The sequence below is a fragment of the Lithobates pipiens genome, unplaced genomic scaffold (genome assembly GCF_037356315.1).
Source record: "Lithobates pipiens isolate NorthernLeopardFrog02 unplaced genomic scaffold, aLitPip1_a1.2 Scaffold_16, whole genome shotgun sequence".
Lineage (NCBI taxonomy): Eukaryota > Metazoa > Chordata > Amphibia > Anura > Ranidae > Lithobates > Lithobates pipiens.
This window is the reverse complement of record NW_027507748.1, coordinates 477,239,479-477,261,444: the sequence shown is the minus strand read 5'-3', so window position 1 is coordinate 477,261,444 and position 21,966 is coordinate 477,239,479. Positions and strand designations below refer to the sequence as shown.

Genomic DNA, 21,966 nt, shown 5'->3' with positions numbered 1-21,966 from the left:
GCCACCAGAAAGACACAATCTGGTATTTTCTAAAAATAAAAAAGGACAAATGTGGATCTAATGAAACAAGAATTATTACTACCTATTGCAATGAACATCTCAAGGTTAAACAAATTCTTAGTAAATACTGGCACCTGCTAACCTCAGATCCCAATATAGGTCCCCATGTCCCTGCATCTCCCCTAGTTACAGACAAGCTACATCTGTGAGAGATATTTTGGTTTAAAGCAAATTTAGAGGTCACACATGGGGTGACCCATGCAAACTTTCTGGCACTTTTCCATGTGGTTCCAGTGCATAATGTCGTTATATGGACACACGCAAGACTATACAATTACCCAATGGTTAGCGATTCAATTTCAAACATTTTTGCCAATATCTCTTGCAATGTGGCTGCGGCTGTTATTACATATGTAAAACCATTCAAAAGCTATAGCAAAGAATTTACCGCCACATCACGGCTATGCAGATCAGCAACCCCAATCTACCACTGGGGAGACGTGGCACAGGTCCACAGTGGCCTTTTTCCCCAAAGTATCTGTTTTAGTGCTGTGTAGTGTTTAGAGTACATTCAAGTCCATGGGGAGGAGATTTTATCAAGCTCCTCCTACAGCGGGAGCTACGATAGATATCCAATTTAAAAGCCATCTAGTCACCAGGTTTGAATGAAGCCTTTAACTTGAACCTTTATTTTACTGGGCTTCTCATCCGATCCTTTTGAGAGACATGATTTACAATGCTCTGTGTATTTTGTTGGATATTTTGTTCCATACCTAACCCACCATGTGGCTATTCTTTAGCTTTAGCCTATGCTATACAGGTCCACGTTGGGGCCCCCTGCCTCTTTTGGCTCTCTTGCCTCGTTAACTGCTGATATTTTTCCAGTTATATCCTGTCCTCCATTTTGATGCGTTTTACATCTCGGTTTTTGCACTAGTGTTCTGCTGTTCTATATTTGATGCAAATTCATCTTTAAAGGTGTGTTGCGCTTTGTATAATTGACATTACAGTATACTGTCATGATTTAATGTAGGTGCACTAATTGTTGCTTTCGTTCCGTTTCAGGCATCACCTTCATCTGCATCATTATTAAATGTATTACAATTGTGATTGCCGCATTTGCAGGTTCATCTCGGCATGCATAGGCCCCTTGATGCTTTTGCATCCTGGTACATACTTTGGGCTTGAACCCACTGCGGGTGCTCGGATCGGCATTCTGCCTGTTAAGGGCACGCGCAATATGGGCTCTCTTTCCATCTTGTCAGAGCATATTGCCCACTTTAACGTGTCGGTGGCCTTGCGACATCTGAGGTCATCGCACCGTAGGTGCGAGGTGACACCGGATGCCGTTTGTGTCGGGGGTCAACTGGTTGATGTTTTTCCTATGCACATTTTGAGCACAGGTGCTGAAATGATTTACCCCTTGATGGGGCCCTCCAGTCATCTGGTGTCCACTCACTGTAGGCATTGGATGTTATTCACGCCATTGGGCGTGTACCTCCAGTGACTTGCTCCTATCTAACATGCATTTGAAAACACAGGGTGCACATTCTTGGATAGCACAGCATCATGTAATGAAGCTTTTGCTTTACAAGATTTATCCACTTACACTTTCATCACAACTTGTTTAATACCTGTATGATTTTCTGCTCATTTGTTTCATGTGTGGTTTTACTTGGCATGATCCATTTATTTTAATCGCGCCTTAACTCTGAAACTTTGGCAGTTCATGCACTACATTGTATACATGCATTTTGCTGTTGTACTGCTCATCTGTGCCTCCCATGCTATTCATACACCTCTTATGAAGTTTATTTTCATTTTATGCCTGTGCATATGCGACATTTGTGTATATATAATTTTGTACTCAACAAGTTTGTATATGTGTATATATATATATATATATATATATATATATATATATATATATATATATATATATATAATATATACACACACACACACACACACCGATATATACATACACATACATACATACATACATACACACACACATCTTACTCTGTATCTGGTATTTTTCCTTGCCCACAAAATCCCTACGGCACCCCCTTTTTTCTCCCTCTCTGCATTTTGGGATGACGCATAGGCTTCTAGTGCATGACTTACAGTACATGAATTACAGATTTGCGCATTGCTTTACAGAGTATAGTTCTGATCATGACCAAAATACTGACCCATACAGATTCTATTAGTAATGGCGTTGATCAGCAAGTTCTAGTGCGATTGTAATAGTGTGGCGGGCAATCTGGCGCTGACAATTGCTGGGAGGGACACTGATGTCGCTAGTGACACCAATACAGTGATAATACTGTACACTGACACTGTACCAATGGCACTGGCTGAGTCGAAAAAAGGGGTGATCAAGAGGGAAATCAAGGGCTCGACTCTGTGCCTAACCTGCTGCACAGGTCAGCAGGGGGTATGCGCCTCTAAATCAGAACGTACACCGCGATGTACATCGTGGTGCCTGGGGCTGTTGCCCAACAGCAATAAATGTGTTGCTGCAAGAGTTTAACAATTTTATACATAGAACTTCCCAAAATGGTTACTTTCCCAAGTGACATAGTATTTATTCATACTTTCCTGTAACAAAGCATATGATTTTTTTCATTCTACCCTAATGTACTAAAAAGTTCTGTGTTGACATCATAAGCATAAGTTATATCATATAGTATTAAACAAGCTTTACCTGTGAACTGCCCCTTTTAGTATTTACATTTGATAAGGATAACTGCAATTGACCAACAAGACCTAGTTTGGTGTTGTGCTACTCTGAATAAAGTGCTACAAATTAGAAATTGCAGCAGTACATCACTATTCGTTCTTTTTTAAATTCTTTTGAACCTGGCAAATTCACGCTGATCATCCCCAAGATCGTTCATGCGGAGAATTGTCAGAGAAATCCCGAGCTTATCGCATCTATACTATATCACTATATAACAGCGTGCCTGATCCACAGACTGCAAAGCTGAGGGTCCATTATTTTTGGTGAGTGGGGTCACAAGAGGGGAGTATGGCACACAACACCTGCAATATATTTGGAGCAACCAGCAGATTGCAAGAGAGTGTGTTTTTCTTATCGTACATCACAGGACACAGATCCATAGTAGTTATATGTGGGTTATAGGCCACCTTCAGGTGATGGACACCGGCACACCCTAAGACAAAAAGTGCACTCCCTATATAACCCCTCCCACTGCTGGGAGTTAATAATTTTTTTTAGCCAGCGTCCCAGGTGTTGGTCACAAGTGAAGATGCGCTGTGCTGAGCTCCACTGGAGCAATCCTTGCTGGGGATAGCCATGCAGCTGGATCCAAAGTGTCTTTTTGGACAAATTGAATGGTACCTGGCCCTCATATCCACAGAAACGAGGTCTTGCCTGTAACGCTTCTCTTTAGAGAGCTGAACCCCCAGGGCGTGGCTTGGACGTTCATGTGAGCAGACGTGTCTCACATCAGCTCATGCATCCTGAGCCGAACAATCCTGCTGTGAGCATTAAAAACAGCTAACAGACAGGAAACTTCGCTCCTGGTGTGCAGCCACCCTCGCTGCAACACCCGGTCACCGTCTCAACAAAAACGGAATGCCCAAAACAAAACCGGAAGCCCCCCGTGCTGACGGAGCAGCCCAATATGGCGGCTCACCGCTCCAGCAGCAGCGTGCAGGGAAGGATACATATGCATCAGCGGCCGATCAGCTTGGTCAGTTTGCACATGATTCTGGCAGCCCAAGAACCGCACACAACACAGCCAGCCACCAACTACCGCTAAAACGGCCAGATCGGGAACCCCTGGGATGACGCCTCTGGATACCCAGCATGTGCCAGAGAAAATGGCGCCTATGGCCTCGAGCACAGTCAGTACATCCACTGCCCCTCTCCCTGCCCAGGACAATTCTAGCCCCTCAGAGGTGGTCAGTGCTGAGCCCTCATTGCAGGACATACTCACAGCGGTCCACTCTTATGGATCCTCTCTCACTGAGTTGTCAGTTAAGGTTAGAAGCATGAAGGAGGGCTTACTGCACATCAGACAGGATATGCAGAAACATGGCTAGCAGAAACCTTTGGTAAAAATAACCTCACTCCATTTTTCTCAGTGGAAAGGGCTCATAGGGTACCATCTAGACCACTGCCACCAGGGGGCCACAATAGACCATTCCGACTGAAACTACTGCATTATAAAGACAGAGACATTATACTACACATGGCCAGGCAGAAAGCTGACATGGAAATTCTGGGGTCTAAAATATCCATATACCCCGACTTCTCAGCGGCTGTACAAAAACAGGGCAAAATTCACGGAAGTGAAGAAGAGAATGCACGCATTAATCTACTCTATGCTGTACCCGGCCAAGCTACGCGTAGTTGCGGATGGTTCAGTGCACTTTTTGAAAGCCCAAACATGGCTGCAAACTGGCTTGGCCGGCACGAGAGACAACTAAGGGACCCCGCCTGAGAGCTTGCTCAAGCATAAAACTTACCACAAAACAAACATTCCTTGTAATCCCACTGCTCACCTTGTTCAGAACGGAGCATAAGGAGAGACGCATATGACTTAACCGAATATACCTCACTGTCTACCGATACCACTTGTGCCTCAAATTTGGAGTCACAGGGCCCCAGTCCTCATTATTAACCCCCATGTAGCCCTGCGGGGCAAGCATGGAAGTTTGTCAACAAGAACACCTGTGCTCATGACTCTTGTGCCCAATTCTGTTATTGGCAACCTGTTGGTTTTTATCTTTTTTTCCGTTTTTGTTATTTTTCAGCTCTTGTTGGAAGGGCTGCATCTCTGCAGGCATTCACCCCATCTGACTTTATCCCACATCGGAGTGAAAGTGACTCTGAACCCAAAGCAGCTTACATCATCTGAACGCTCAGGTAATATCTGGATCTGGGTGTGGCGGGTCACTTCTCAGGGATTGACAAACCGATGGAACGTGCACTTGACAGGGTATCCCCACCAGCCTAATGAGAAACCAAAGAGACACAACCCTCTCCTGGAATATTAGGGGACTGCATGACCCTACAAAGAAAACTGCACTGTTTAATTTACTCTCACAACGGATGCCCAGTATTATATGTCTTCAGGAATCCCACCTTACCAGTGACACTACTCATTTATTACATATATCCAAGTACCCTGTGCAATACCACTCTGTACATACCAGATATTCTAGGGGAGTTAGCACCCTCTTCTCCAGGTCTACTGCATTTACTGAACGGCATGTAAAAATAGATTCGGAAGGCAGATTTGTTTTTATAATGGGAGCATGGGAAACACAACCTTGTATTATAGCCAATGTATATGTGCCTCCCCTTTTTACTCTAGAGGTGTTACAATGTCTAGCTAGATTTTTAGCCAAACACCCACAGCTACCAGTATATGTTTTAGGTGACTAACAGTGCATTAGATATTTCTCTAAATGTTTACAAAAAATACTATCCTCAGGGCCCTAGGACGCAGACTCCCTTGGCCAGGTTTGTGACTGAGCTTGGGCTGACTTATGGAGATGCAAGTTCCCTCTGCGGACCCAATTTTGCATGTCATTCGCTGATGCACTCCAGTCTATCCCGAATAGACTTTGCAATGGGAAATTACTTAACACACTCCTACGATCCGAGGGTAGCCTACCTGGCCAGGGGGTTGTCTGACCATTAGCCGGTGCAGCTTAGCTTGAACCTTCAGAAGACTTGTTTGCCCATACACTGGAAGCTAAACCCTTTTTGGCTTCAATTTTTTACTGATACGGATAATATGCAGACGCAAATTAAATATTTTCTGGAAACGAATAAACATTCTGCTGCACCGGGGGTGGTGTGGGATACACTGAAAGCCTTCATCAGGGGGATGTGCATAAAATAAGTTAACGTAATTAAAACTAGAAGCAGACAGTGGGCCAAAGATGCCTAAGGGGCAGTAGTGAAGGCGGAGGAGCTGTATCTGGGGGCCCCTACTCTGGCAAACGAGAGACAATGGAGGGATTCAAAAAAAGTATATCGCACGATACACCTGCAACAAGCTGATTAAAGATTATTTAAATCTCAAACTTATTTTGAGGAAGGGGAGAAAACAGGCCACATGTTATCCACGATAGCCAGATCACAACAGCAATCTCAGGTGATACTCAGCATAAAAGTATCGTCAAACTTAACGGTTACTGACACACCTTCCATCTTGGAGGAATTCTGCTCCTTTTACCAGGACTTATCCTCCTCTAAGGTACCATATCGCATAGATGAACTGACACGATTTCTAGATTCTGTTATCTTACCTAAACTTCAGGAGGCAGATAAAAAGCTTCTCAATACTCCTCTTACTCTAGAGGAACTAGAACTTGCATTAGCTACTTTCCCAAACTCCAAAGCTCCAGGCAATGATGGTCTCAGAGATTGAACTGTATAAAAAATTTGGAGGAATACTCCTACCAGAGTTGCTCCATACATTTACGGAGGCATTTACAGTGCCTTGCAAAAGTATTCGGCCCCCTTGAACTTTTCAACCTTTTGCCACATTTCAGGCTTCAAACAAAGATAACAAAATTTGTATTGTTTGTGAAGAATCACCAACAAGTGGGACACAATTGTGAAGTGGAACGAAATCTATTGGATTTTTGAAACTTTTTTAACTAATAAAAAAATGAAAAGTGGGGCGTGCAAAATTATTCGGCCCCCTGGCGTTAATACTTTGTTGAGCCACCTTTTGCTGCGATTACACCTGCAAGTCACTTGGGGTATGTCTCTATCAGTTTTGCACATCGAGAGACTGAAATTCGTTTGTGAACAGCAGTTTTCAGCTCTTTCCACGGATTCTCGATTGGATTCAGGTCTGGACTTTGACTTGGCCATTCTAACACCTGGATATGTTTATTTGTGAACCATTCCTTTGTAGATTTTGCTGTATGTTTGGGATCATTGTCTTGTTGGAAGATAAAGCTCCGTCCCAGTTTCAGATCTTTTGCAGACTCCAACAGGTTTTCATCCAGAATGGTCCTGTATTTGGCTGCATCCATCTTCCCCTCAATTTTAACCATCTTCGCTGTCCCTGCTGAAGAAAAGCAGGCCCAAACCATGATGCTGCCACCACCATGTTTGATGGCGGGGATGGTGTGTTGAGGGTGATGAGCTGTGTTGCTTTTACGCCAAACATATCGTTTTGCATTGTGGGCAAAAAGTTTGATTTTGGTTTCATCCAACCAGAGCACCTTCTTCCACATGTTTGGTGCGTCTCCCAGGTGGCTTGTGGCAAACTTTAGACAAGACTTTTTATGGATATCTTTGAGAAATGGCTTTCTTCTTGCCACTCTTCCATAAAAGCCAGATTTGTGCAGTGTACGACTGATTGTTGTCCTATGGACAGACTCTCCCACCTCAGCTGTAGTTCTCTGCAGTTCATCCAGAGTGATCACGGGCCTCTTGGCTGCATCTCTGATCAGTCTTCTCCTTGTCTGAGCTGAAAGTTTAGAGGGACGGGCAGGTCTTGGTAGATTTGCAGTGGTCTGATACTCCTTCCATTTCAAAATGATTGCTTGCACAGTGCTCCTTGGGATGTTTAAAGCTTGGGAAATCTTTTTGTATCCAAATCCGGCTTTAAACTTCTCCACAACAGTATTACAGACCTGCCTGGTGTGTTCCTTGGTCTTCATGATGCTCTCTGCGCTTTCAACAGAACCCTGAGACTATCACAGAGCAGGTGCATTTATACAGAGACTTGATTACACACAGGTGGATTCTATTTATCACCATCAGTCATTTAGGACAACATTGGATCATTCAGAGATTCTCACTGAACTTCTGGAGTGAGTTTGCTGCACTGAAGGTAAAGGGGCCGAATAATTTTGCATGCACCACTTTTAAGTTTTTTATTTGCTAAAAAAGTTTAAAATATCCAATAGATTTCGTTCTACTTCACAATTGTGTCCCACTTGTTGGTGATTCTTCACAAAAAATTAAAATGTTATATCTTTATGTTTGAAGCCTGAAATGTGGCAAAAGGTTGAAAAGTTCAAGGGGGCCGAATACTTTTGCAAGGCACTGTAGCTCAGATTCCTTGCCAAGATCCATGTATGAAGCAGTGGTTGTAGTTATACTAAAACCAGGAAAAGAATCAGACAAACCAGAGTCATACGGACTCATATCCCTACTGAATACAGATCTGAAACTCCTTACCAAAACCATAGCCTTGCGGCTCTCGAAAGCGGTGTCAAAACTGGTTCCCCCAGACCAATTTGGCTTCATATCAAACAGATCTACGGCAAATAATCTACGCCGCCTTTATCTTAATATGCAAATACCCACTGATAACCAGGGACACAGAGCTATTTTCTCGCTAGATGCCGCTAAGGCGTTTGATAGCTTTGAGTGGGAATATTTGTGGAGAGTACTGGAAAAACAATCTGGGAGACAACATCATCTCTTGGATTAAACTACTGTATAAGGAACCCAAAGCTTGTATTAGAATAAACACCTTGTCACCCTCTTTTGCTCTATATAGAGGCACTAGACAGGGCTGTCCCCATTACTCTTTGCCCTGGCCATAGAACCCCTGGCAGCTGCCATAAGGGGTAACTCAGATATAGTTGGATTTAAAAGGGGTGAAACAGAGGACAAATTGGCATTATACGCAGACGACACACTCCTTTTTCTAGGGGACACATCCACCTCATTGGTTAAACGAATGGAGTTGATCAACGCATTCTGAAAATTTTCCGGTTTTACAATGAATTGGGACAAATCTACAATACTACCCCTGGACCCACTAAATGAACCCTTGCCTCAGACAACCGAGCAGGTTAAAGTAGTGGAGAAGTTCAAATATTTAGGCATAGTTATACATCCTAACTTGAACCAATATATGAAGCTAAATATAGACCCACTCTTTAAAAAATTCCAGGACCAGGAACGACCAGCTTGATTAGGTTGCCGCTCTCGGTCTCGCCGCTCTCGCCCTCCAAAACGCCCCTCTCTAGATTCCCATTCATGTGTTTAAAAGGTTTAACACCATATAATCGCACTTTGATTTGGAAGAAACAAGTTCCAAGAATTAAACTTGAAACTTTACAGGAAACCCAGGACTCGGGTGGTCTAGCGGTACCAAATCCATTCTATTTTATGGCAGCCCAGCTGCAACATTTAATGGGCTGGCTCTGCCCTGAGTCCTCAGATCCAATTAGGAACATTTTTCAAACACAGTGGATGGGGACGGACTTGTGGAATGCATAGAGGCGGGTGAACTGGGAACCCGGAACCAGTCCCCTACACTAATACTAATAGATAAAATTCGGAATAAAGCTAAGCAACACCTACATTATTCAGGGCACACAAACTGGTCGCGTATATGGGATAATCGTAACTTCCCAGAACTGAATTACAGGCATTCTCCAATTGATCAAGAAACGGAGTGAGATATATCCCACAATTATATTTTGAGGGTATACTCCGGGACTTCCAATCTCTACGCATGGAATTCAACCTAACACTGCATTTGATCAATACTTGCAACTTAGGCACGCGATAACGGCACAGGCTGCAACCACTAATTGGAAATTGACTGGGACAGGAGTACTTACCCAACTGATTACGTCCTCATCCCGTAAGGGACAAATCTCTTCTATATACAACTCCCTACTGGGTCAAGTATCTAAGGCAATGACTTTGAAGTGCAGAGAGGGTGGGGAGAAGATATAGGGCACATTACAGATGAGGAATGGAACACTATGCTGGACAATGTTCCTAAAGTGTCGCTATTCTCCTCTCAAAAACGTACCAAACTCTTTATTATCCATCGTACATACCGCACACTGGAGAAATTAAATAAATGCCACAGGAGAAACACGCCACTCTGCCCCAGCTGCCTTGCTAATAACGGTACATAACGTTAAAAAAAACGAAACAGTAAAATTAGCCCAATTTTTGAGCATAATGTGAAAGATAATGTTAGGCCGAGTAAATAGATACCAAACATGTCACACTTTATAATCGCACGCACTCGTGGAATGACGACAAAGTATGGTACCTAAAAATCTCAATAGGTGATGCTTTAATTTTTTTTTTTTTTTACGGTTACCAGGTTAGCGTTACAGAGGAGGTCTCATGCTAGAATTATTTTATTTTATTAGCACATTGTATGATTTTGCAAGCGCGGTTTATATATTTTTTCATTTTCTACCACAACCCTCTACCCAATATTTTTTTCAAAATAAAGTATAAGGTTTGCATACAATATTTGAAAAAAAGGTTGTCATGAAAAGTAGTATAGTAAGGCAGGTAAACAATATATTAATATCTTGATTACGGCTTTTGAGCCAGCAGGTGGAGCATTTTAAAAGTTCTTCGTTTTGCTTTCTTGATGAAAATAGCCTATGATTTACGAAGCTCAGTGACTTGAGCAGCAATGACTCATCCAACATCTGCAATTTTAATGAGAAAAATTGTGCCTTAAATACAAGCAGCACAGCTATAACGTCTTAACAAAGCCCATAATGCTTTAAGAATTGTTTACCAAAAACAAATTTTTTATATAACAAATACTGCACACACATACAGTATCTTACAAAAGTGTACACCCCTCACATTTTTGTAAATATTTTATATCTTTTCATGTGAACACCGAAGAAATGACACTTTGCTATAATGTAAAGTAGTAAGTGTACAGTTTGTAGAACAGTGTATTTGCTGTCTCCTCAAAATAACTCAACACACAGCCATTAATGTCCAAACCGCTGGCAAACAAAAGGGAGAATACCCCTAAGTGAAAATGTCCAAATTGGGCCCAAAGTGTCAATATTTTGTGTGGCCACCATTATTTCCAGCACTGCCTTAACCCTCTTGGGCATGGAGTTCACCAGAGATTCATAGGTTGCCACTGAAATCCTTTCACCCCACCATGACGACATCACAAAGCTGGTGGATGTTAGAGACTTTGCACTCCCTCACCTTCCTTTTGAGGATGCCCCACAGACGCTCAATAGGGTTTAGGTCTAGAGAGATGCTTGGCCAGTCCATCACCTTTACCCTCAGCTTCTATAGCAAGTTAGTGGTCGTCTTAGAGGTGTGTTTGGAGTTATGTTGGAATAATGCACCGCGGCCAAGCCTCCAAATAGAGGGAATCATGCTCTGTTTCAGTATGTCCCAGTGCATGTTGGCATTCATGGTTCCCTCAATGAACTGTAGTTCCCCAGTGTTGACAGCACTCATGCAGCCCCAGACCATGACACTTCCACCGCCATGCTTGACTGTGGGCAAGACACACTTGTCTGTACTCCTCACCTGGTTGTCGCCACACACGCTTGACACCATCTGAACCGAATACGTTTATCTTGGTCTCTTTAGAACACAGGGCATTGTTCCAGTAATCCATGTCTTTAGTCTGCTTGTTTTCGGCAAACTTTGTGCGGGCTTTCTTGTGCATCATCATCAAGAGGATTCCTTTTGGGACAACAACCATGCAAACCAATTTGATGCAGCGTATGGTCTGAGCACTGACAGGCTGGACCCCCCAACCCCTTCAACCTCTGCAGCAATGCAGGCAGCACTCATACTTCTAAAGGCAAAACCTGTTCTGAGTGGAAACTGTCCTGTTAAACCACCGTGTGGTCTTGTCCACCATTCTGCAGCTGAATTTCAGGGTCTTGGCAATCTTTTTATAACCTATGCCATCTTTATGTAGAGCAACAATTTGTTTTTTCAGATCCTCAGAGTTCTTTGCTATGAGGTGCCATGTGTAACTTCCTGTGACCAGTATGAGAGAGCGATAACACCAAATTTACCACAGCTACTCCCCAGTCACATGACACCGTGGAGGGAAAATGGCTAATTGGGTCCAATTTGGACATTTTTACTTAGGGGTGTACTCACTTTGTTGACAGCGGTTTAGACATTAATGGCTTTGTGTTGAGGGACAGCAAATTTACACCGTTATACAAGCTGTAAACTCACTACTTTACATTGTAACAAAATGTAATTTCTTCAATGTTGTCATATGAAAAGCTATAATAAAATATTTACAAAAATGCAAGGGGTGTACTCTCTTTTGTGAAATAGTGTGTGTGTGTATTATATTTAGACTTGCTGAGAGGTTGAGCCAGGTAACGGTCCAGGATTGTGGGTGAATCCTGACTATATTCTTTCCCAAACCTGGATCGGATCTGTGACTTCAGCTGACTGCGGGCTTCAGCCCACTGTCCGAAGAAAACAAGTCACAGGAGTGAAGAACAAACTGCACTCTTTTGATCCTCGGAAGTACAGCCAAATGAGCTTTGGCTGTTCTTCTTTAATGTCAACTCTTCTCAAAATGGATACTTCATTTATGTGTAGAAGTGTTTTAGCAGTAACCAATTTCTTATACATCTTGGAGGCTTCTGTGGCAAGATTGCCCAACATTATCACGTGCTCTGCCTTTTTACAGAAAAGTACATCAAGATATGTTATTTTTAACTATGCCATTTTACCCCAATCATTTATTTTGTACTGTAAAGGATCTATTGGTGTAGCAAGACAATAGATTAAAATTTTTGTAATGGCTACGGCAATTGAACAGAAACAGAACTTTAGGTGGGGATAAACAATGAAACCCCCCCCCTCCTCCCCGGTAAAGAACTCCAAGGAAAAAAGTAAATACATAAATAAAAAAATAAAAATAAATAAAGACGCAGCCATTGCACCCATGCAAAACAAATATTAATGTAAGGTCAATCCTGCAAACTTTGCTTGAAATAAAATAGAAGGTCAGATTGACCATTATCTTAACAAAAGATGATCTTGTGTTCAAATTATTATTTTTGGTTTAAAGTTTTGAAACATACAGGACTCACAAAAAATAGATGACAAAATCATTACTGTGAAATATTGCAAGCATAATGAAAAAGATGTACAAAGAAAGCATGTACTTTCAAAATGACCCGTGTGAAAACGATGCCATAAATAAGCTGATAAATGATAGCTTTGCTTTGTACTTGTATTGCTTCAACTTTAGCTTTGATGAGTAAGGTTTAAATAAGGATGCAAAATATACAACTAAACTGCTATTGTAAGACTAATTTAGTTTATAATTGGTGGATTCACAGAAAAGTGTCACACACGTATTACTATGCTTTTGATTTCAAGTTATTGCTTCAATGTACTGGTTAAGAGCTGTATAGTCTAGTCCAGTGATGGCGAACCTTGGCACCCCAGATGTTTTGGAACTACATTTCCCATGATGCTCAATTACACTGCAGAGTTCAAGAGCATCATGGGAAATGTACTTCCAAAACATCTGGGGTGCCAAGGTTCGCCATCACTGGTCTAGGCTCTGCAATTCCAGTCTGCGACGTTGACAGTCCTTCAGCCCATACATTTAGAAATGCGTTCATTTGGATGCAATGCAGATAAGAAATTACAGAACTGTATAAAATCATACATCTACTTTTAATGTTGGTTCATACTGGCTTTGAGATATTTAAAAAAATATATATTGATGGGTTATTTTTAAAGCTGAACTCCAGACAAGTCTGTCATACAGCACAGCCAGATGATAAATATATAAATATATTTAAGTTTGCTATAGTTTAACAATATAGTGGTGTCATCTCTCCACCTGCAGACTGACGATTGGATAGGCTGATCAGGTCATGTCTGCTTACCCCTCTTCACCATGTTCATTGTCCGTATGTTTTCATGAAAAATAGATTGGCTCCCAGTCTTTCCCTCCCCTCTCCCAGAGTGCTACCTCATAGGGGGCTGCAGGAGCTGATACCAAGTGCATTTGAGTTATTGTACAGTGCTTGCAATTAAAAAAAATAGACATTAAATGGTAAGTTCCCCTTTTCAAGAAAAATCTAAAGTTGATCAACTCAAAATATTCTGAACCCTGCCCATTACAGACCCTACTCCACATAGCGGCTGTGATGCTCTTGGTGTAACAGACTGTAATACACAGTCCCAGCATAATTCTTGCAATGGCATGTGCTCATTGTTCAGTGCAGCCACGTGACTGTTCTAACCAGTAAGAAGTGCATTTGAGGCAGTCTTCTGGAAAGGCAGCCCAGAAGAAAAAAGGCTTCTCATTGGTCAACATGGTCATATCCACCAATGAGCACTTGCCATTGTGATCTTTATCGATGGATACTAACTCTGGGGCTGTGCGTATTGCAGTATATGTTGTACTGACAGCTACACCAGCAGCAAGGGTGGCCAGGATATTTGAAGGTAGTTCACCTTTTTATTTCTTATAAAAGGTGAACCTACCATTAAAGGATTTATTAATGAACACCTATATACATTATTTTGTGTCATTTATATCTGCTTGGAGTTAAAAATTAGTAGTGTGCCTTTGCTGTGGGGTACAATGAGCCAGGCTTACAGCGGTGTGTTTAGTCATGTCAGGTGAAGGGTATAGTAAATGTTGTGCCTTACATGTCCATGACCCTAAAAATTTGAAAGACAAAACCTACACTTAGTTTGTTCCAGACCACTTTAGAACAAAATCTGGTGAATATAATTGATTAAACTTAATGGTAATCCCAACCTGCCCATGTAGAAAGGAATTGCTGCATACCTATATAGCAAAATGTCTCATGGTAAGAGTTAAACAAAAAATTGCAAGTTATTGTATAATGCTATAAGGAAAACTCAAATTATCCCTGATGCCTGGAAAACACAGGTGTCTGATATAGTCATTTGAAAATACATCATGAGCTTTGAGCACCTTGCAAAAGCCATGCTACATGCTGAGAAATGATTCATTTCAATGCCAGATGTGGTATAGCACTCATAATATACTATTGTAGTTACAAGTACATTGCCCCATGCACAATAATATATAATGAGAAAATGTATGTTAACATACTCCATTGTAGTATTGCTATTAGTAACATGGTGACAAATTAACAGTATGCTGAACATTTCTCAGCTAGGGACTACAATTTGCTCTAACTTTCTAAAAAACGTATTTACAAAACGGTCACTACCAACGGAAATAAGGAAAGTCCATTTCTGCTAACTTATTTTGGATTACAGTCCAAAAATGGGACCACCAAGGCAACTATAATTTTAAAAACTACAAACCAGAAATGACAACCCCATTGTTTCTCCCAGTATAGGTTTCCATTAACCACTTCAGCCCTGGAAGATTTTACCCCCTTCCTAACCAGAGCACTTTCTACAATTTGGCACTACGGCACTTTAACAATTGCGCGGTCGTTCGACACTGTACCTAAACAAAATTTGTGTCCTTTTTCCCCCCACAAATAGAGCGTTCTTTTGGTGGTATTTGATCACCTCTGTGGTTTTAATTTTTTGCGCTATAAACAAAAAAAGACAATTTTGAAAAAAAAAAAAAAAAATTAGTTTTTTTATAAATATCCCCCCAAAAAATGCAAATGTCTTCCTCCGTTTAGGCTGCTATGTATTCTACATATTTATGGTAAACAAAAATAAGCAGTAAGTGTATATTGATTGGTTTGCGCAAAAAGTTATAGCGCCTACAAATTAGGGGAAAGATTTATGGCATTTTTATTATTTTATTAGTAATGGCTGTGATTTGGGATTTTTATCGGGACTGCAACGGACAGATCCCACACTTCACAATATTTTGGGACCATTGACATTTATACAGCGATCAAAGCTAAAAATTGCCATGATTACTGTATAAATTTCACTGGCGGGGAAAGGGTTAAACACTAGGAGGCGATCAAGGGGTTAAGTGTGTTCCCTCAGCGTGTTTTAACTGTAGGGTAATGGGCTATCACTGACATGACAGATCAATGTTCCTGATGACAGGGAACAAAAGATATGTCATGTTACTACCAGGCAGAACAGGGTAAATGCCTATTCTGCCTCTCCTTGCCATGATCGTGGGCCGCCAGCAGACATCGAGTCCACAGGACCCTCAGGCACACTCCCGTGCTGCCATCCTGCTTTTGCGGACTGACGTACCGGTATTTTTACCAAAGATATGTAGTAGTATAAATTTTGGCCAAAATTTATGACGAAAAATTACTAATTAGCAAATTAGCACATTTATGACAGAAACAAAGAAAAAAAAATATTTTTATTTATAGCCCAAAAAATAAAAAAATCACTAGTGATGAAATACCACTAAAAGAAAGCTCTATTTGTGTGGAAAAAAGGACCCAAGTTTCATATGGGTACAGTGTTGCATGACTGAGTAATTGTCATTCAAACTGTGAGAGGGCTGAAAATTGGTCTGGTCAGGAAGGGGGTGTAAATGCACTGTATTGAGGTGGTTAAAGCAGCCATGTTTTTCTCCTTACAATACAAGTCAGCTGACACACTATAAACATTGCTCTCCCTCTACAAAATTTGTCAATAATAAAAAAACACACTATACTTAATTTAGAACAGAACAACCACAGATAACTGACAGCAATAAAATGTACTCAATTATAATATAATTGCTATGGAATATTTCACTATAGATCAGTTAATTGCTTGGTCACCAGCAAAGAATGTGTTCAAATTGGTTACCAATTTACATGCCCATTCCACTCAATTTAATACTACATAAAGTGTTAGCCATTCTATTTGTGAGCACCGTATGTGTAAGTAGGTATCTTTTTAATACCTACAACATATACTGCTGATGCGCTATATTTTTAATACTACTCAGTAAAAGTCAATTCACAAAGATATCAAGGCAGGTTAGCTAAAATAAGAATTTTGTACTTACCGTAAAAATGAAGCACACAGGAATATGGTAATATTTTTGACATTCGGGTTATTTTGACACCTTCAGAAAGTTTAGACACTGGCAACCAAAAAAACAGCCCCTGTATAATTCAGCCTCTGATGGCATGCCTCAGTTTTGTAAGTAGTACATAAGGGCAACACCACAGAGGGGCAGGAACTAAATTTCTCAATGGATTTCACAGTAAGTACAACAATCTTATTTTCCTTATTGTTCACTGAGGGTAACAGGACTAAATTACATTCAAAGCCATTTATAATGTCCAAAAGCAGTCCAAATGATAAAGTGTGCAATAGTCAATGAGAGACATGGAAATCATACTATAAAGAGTATTTAAAGGGGTGAAAGCTTGAAAGAAGGCTAAGTGGAACAGGGCCTATCAAATGAGGTCAATGACATCAAAAGGACAACTTACAGCCCCAGATCAGGAGAGGTAATTGCCCGTAAGGAGGGATTGCTATCTGAAGGATGACGGGCCTCAAAAAGTAATGTGGAGGACAAAGAATCATTCACCAGAAAGAGAAACGGCTATAACAACAAACTATCTGAACAGGAGAGAACTTGGATCAACACCTAAGGTGGTTCACAACAATGAATTTCTATAAGGGTAAAGGCTTAAATTGTAACTAAAGGTTTTTTTTTTTTTTTTTTAGGTTGGCTAACTTAACCACTTCCCGACCAGCGCACAACGATGTACGTCGACAGAATGGCACGGGCAGGCATATTGGCGTACAGGTACGTCCAATATTCAATGCCGCCCTGCCATCGGGAGCGCGCCGCCGGCGGCGCGCTCCCGCGCTGGTCGGGACCCCCGTGAGTCCGGTCGCGGGACCCGTGGACTCGATCGCCGTGGGCATCCCCGCGATCGTCTCACGGAGCGGCCGAATGGAGGAAATGCTGTGTAAACAACATTTCTCCATTCTGCCTAGCAACTAGTGATGCTGATCTCTGCTCCATGTGATTGGAGCAGAGATCAGTGTTCACTAAATCAAAGCCCAACCCCCCCACAGTTAGTAACACACCCCTAAGAACACTTAACCCCTACACTGCCACCCACTGGTTAACCCTTTCACTGCCAGTGTCATTTACACAGGAATCACTGCATTTATATAGCAGTGATTACTGTATAAATGACAATGGTCCCAAAAATGTGTCAAAAATGTCCGATGGGTCCCCCACAATGTCGCAGTCACAATAAAAATCGCTGATCGCCGCCATTACTAGTAAAAAAAAAAAAAAAAAAAAAATTATTAATAAAAATGCTATAAAACTATCCCTATTTTGTAAACGCTATAACTTTTGCGCAAACCAATCAATAATCGCTTATTGCGATTTTTTTTTACCAAAAATATGTAGAAGAATACGTATCGGCCTAAACTGAGGGAAAAAAATGTTTTTTTTATACATTTTTGGGGGATATTTATTATAACAAAAAGTAAAAAATAATGCATTTTTTCAAAATTGTCGCTCTATTTTTGGTTATAGCGCAAAAAATAAAAACCGCAGGGGTGATCAAATACCACCAAAAGAAAGCTCTATTTGTGGGAAAAAAAGGACGTCAATTTTGTTTGGGAGCCACGTCGCACGACCGCTCAATTGTTAGTTAAAGCGACGCAGTGCCGAATCGCAAAAAGTGGTCTGGTCTTTGACCAGCAAAATGGTCCGGTCTGCAAGTGGTTAAAGAGGGATTAGAACACTTATCAGTTTTTGTTTCTATCTGTGCCCCCCTCTCGATTTGTCCTGTTAAAATCAAAAGTGAAAGTTAAAAGAAAAACACAAATTTTGGGTTGACACCAGTGGCTGCAGGTGGGTAGTGGAATGAGACCAGAGATCAGTTGATCCCCAAAGCACTTGAAAAGTGGAAGCAACAGCAGAAAGTTGCTTACGTTAGGCTGTGCAGAATATAAAAAGCATACAAAATGTCACCTAGTGGAGGACATCTGCACTCCGTTTTCTAAGCCTTAAAGTGATACTAAAGGCTTGTTTTTTATTTTCTAAATATGTTCCTTTAAGGTAGTGTACTGTTGGTTCACTTACCTTTTCCTTAGTTTTTCTTTGTAAATGCTTTTTTTCTGTGTGTGAGTTTTCAACTTCCTGTTCCTCCTCTAGAAGCTTGCCCCCATCATTCGAGTCATTCTGGCTGGGGGTTAGGCCGCGTACACACGGGCGGACTGTATGGCCTACTTAGTCCGTCGAAACACATTTCAGCGGACAGTCCGCTCGTGTGTGGGCTTCAGCGGACTTTTTCAGCGTGCAGTCTGGCGTACTAAGTATTTCAGATTTTTCGAAATTCTGTCCGTCATACTTTGGTTTCAGCGGACAATCCGCTCGTGAGTAGGCTAGTTCGACGGACTAAGAATGGCGCATGATCAGAAAGGATTTACACGGCGGAAGGGTGCATTGCTGTGTATTGGACTTCCTATTTCTAGTCCCGTCGTACGTGCTGTACACGTCATCGCGCAAGCTTTCGACGGACTGTTTGTGCATCCGTGTGTGGTCAAGTCCGTTCATTCGAAAGTATGACGGACTGTCCGTCGGATTGTATGACGGACTAAGTAGGCCATACAGTCCGCCCGTGTGTACGTGGCTTTAGTCAGCATGCTCGTCCCTCCCTTGGGACTACATCCCAGCGGGGAGACGCTGTGTGTGGTCACAGGCAAGGGAGCGCGGGCGTGTCTAAGACGCTGTAGCTCCGCCTCCCATGCCTTGCTATTATAATCTGAATGACCATCTCAGCACAGCCCCGCCTTTACTCCTTCCTCTTTTTTGCTGAAGTGGAAGTGTGGCTCAGGTTCGTCGTAACACAGTGAAAAAGCAGCACTGCGCATGCGCAATGCCGCTATGCATAAAGGGAATTGTAGTTCCTTTGAAACTGTGATGTTGCTGCGGGGAGCACACTCAAAAATCCAGGAGTTGAGGAGAACATACAGAGAGGAAGGGAGGAAGTGCTGATAAAGCCCATTTATCTAACAGGAAATTAAAAAAGTTTGGCAGAAATAACAGCTAGATTCATAATCTATATAGCATATAGATCTGATATTGAACAATTTTTTTTTTTAGCATAACAACCCCCTTTAACCTTTATCAGTGCAAGATGGCGGTGGCAGGAATTTTTAAAATGACGGCCAATGGTAATAACTCTGAGGTAGCTTTGAAGTGTCGCTGGCCAAGCTCAATATGAGTCGACAAACTGGGTCAGAGCAAAGGCTGTGGCAAGGCTTTGGACCTGGAGAACACTTTCAGGTTAAAATAACGAACATAAAAAGTGTATATAAAAAAGTTTTGTGCATCAGTATTGCACATTAATTCACTTCCCCCCTCTTCTTGAAGCCCTTGTCAGAGTAATAGGTGTTGGCCCCTCTTTGGGTGCCTAATATGGCAAGTTGGGTGTTAAAGTCATACTAAAGTATCGTTTTTATTTATTTAAATATAACAAACATGTTATACTTACCTGCTCTGTGAAATGATTTTTGGCAGAGCCGCCTGGATCCTCCTCATCTCGGGTCCCTCTTTGGTGCTCCTGGCCACCTCCTCCCTGTCGAGTACCCCCACAGCAAGCACCTTGCTATTGGGGCACCCAAGCTGAGCCGCAGCTCTATGTGTCCATTTAGACACGGAGCTGTAGTGCAGTCCCACCCCTTCTTTCTCCTGATTGGCTAATTGACAGCAGCGAGAGCCAATGGCGCTGCTGCTGTGTCTCAGCCAATTAGAGGGAGAGTCCCGGAAGGCAGAGTCTCTCCTGCAACATCGTTGAATAGAGATGGGCTCAGGTAAGTATTAGGGGAGCTGCTGCACACCGAAGGTTTTGTATCTCAATAGAATGATTTAAGTTAAATAAAACCTTCTGCCTTTACAAACACTTTAAGGAGGCACACGTGTATGTGCTAACCTGCCAGGTCCATAGTCACACCCAACACCGGTAAGCCAGGACCAGCTTTCTTCTTACAGGAGACTGATTGATGACAACAGAAGCCTACAGAGAATGATAGGAAGAGGGGCCTAATGCACAGAATGCGTTAAGTTAAAATTTAGGCTTTGTACTAGGTTAGGGAAAGTTGAACTAAAGAGCCCAATGCCCAAAGGTCACATTGCAGGCCAACACCTGCAATTTTTCAGATCACTGGAGTCTGGGTACACCTTTGAAAGCAGTTGGTAAGGATATAGCGAACTGAATAGCTTATGTGTAAAGACTTGCTCCAAAAGAATAACCCAAGGTGGAAATATAACCCAAATGTCTAAGAATTGACAATATTTCTGTGTTCTTCAATGGACGATAAAGAAATATTGTATCTTCTATGCAAATAAAAAAAGTGACAGAATGAATGCAACAGTGCCGCACTGGTGTTTATAAAAAGCATAAAAGTTTTGCATTCATGATGACCCGACTTTAACATGCAGGGAAAAGTAATGATGACCTAATATGCATTTTAAAATTACAAAAAAAAAAAAGAAGAAATTTAACCCAAAATGGTAGAATCTGTATCCATAAATAAACCACTTTCATACAAGAAAAGTTGTCCCATAGCAAAAAGATTACAATTTGCATTCCTTTAAGGCTGGTTAAAAAGAAGAAAAGGAAAAAAAAAAAAAACAAGAAGGAAAATGCTCAGATGATTGTTATTAGAAAAAATTCCACACTTTTTGTGTTCTTTAAAATAAGCCCTTTTGTGCTGGTACACGAGAGTGCTAAAACTCAAAACTACAGACATTTGTCTGTCATAAAGCAAATATGTGTATATACAGAGAAACAAAGCTGCGCTTGGAGTTATATAAAACAGTCAGTAAATCCAAGGAAAGAAGCAAAGCAGGGAAAAAAAAAATGGCTAAATTTAATGCATATTTCTAGGCCAGTGTCAACCTGATTGAATCTTACCATTGTCTACAGCTATTCCAAGTACACTTGATATCTTTCTCACACTGAAAACACAGAAAAAGTCAATTCATTATCGAATGCTTTTTCATACACACACAGTGAACTGTGGAGATAGAGAGTATACTCTTTCCTAGCAACAGGTAAACTTCCATGTATATACCAAAAAGATCATGTGTACGCTCATAAACTGTCAAGTTTGTGCGGCCACCACTCCAGAGGATTACCGCATACGCTGGCCTGGAAATGGCCAGGCACATATATAAAATATGCTCCTCAGAAGAATTAGACATTTGAGATCCCAACTGCTGTATATTTGCAGTGGATTAAAAGAACCTTAGGCCAATTGAGAATGTAGAGAGCAGCTGATCTCCTTCTAAACTGCTGTGG

At 41.5% G+C, this 21,966-nt stretch overlaps 1 protein-coding gene across 14 annotated transcripts in view; it reads right to left on the bottom strand.

Annotated features, from left to right (window-relative positions):
• The window catches only part of DOCK9 (dedicator of cytokinesis 9), a 446,969-nt gene that overhangs the window by 100,464 nt on the left and 324,539 nt on the right, over positions 1-21,966 (bottom strand). For 5 of the 14 annotated variants that reach the window (XM_077482985.1, XM_077482980.1, XM_077482981.1 and 2 more), the window contains exon 38: positions 21,580-21,623. The exons of the other annotated variants lie outside the window; for them this stretch is intronic. In XM_077482985.1, coding sequence (XP_077339111.1) covers positions 21,580-21,623 — 44 coding nt within the window. The remainder of the gene's footprint in view (positions 1-21,579; positions 21,624-21,966) is intronic. 14 annotated transcript variants of the gene reach the window in all.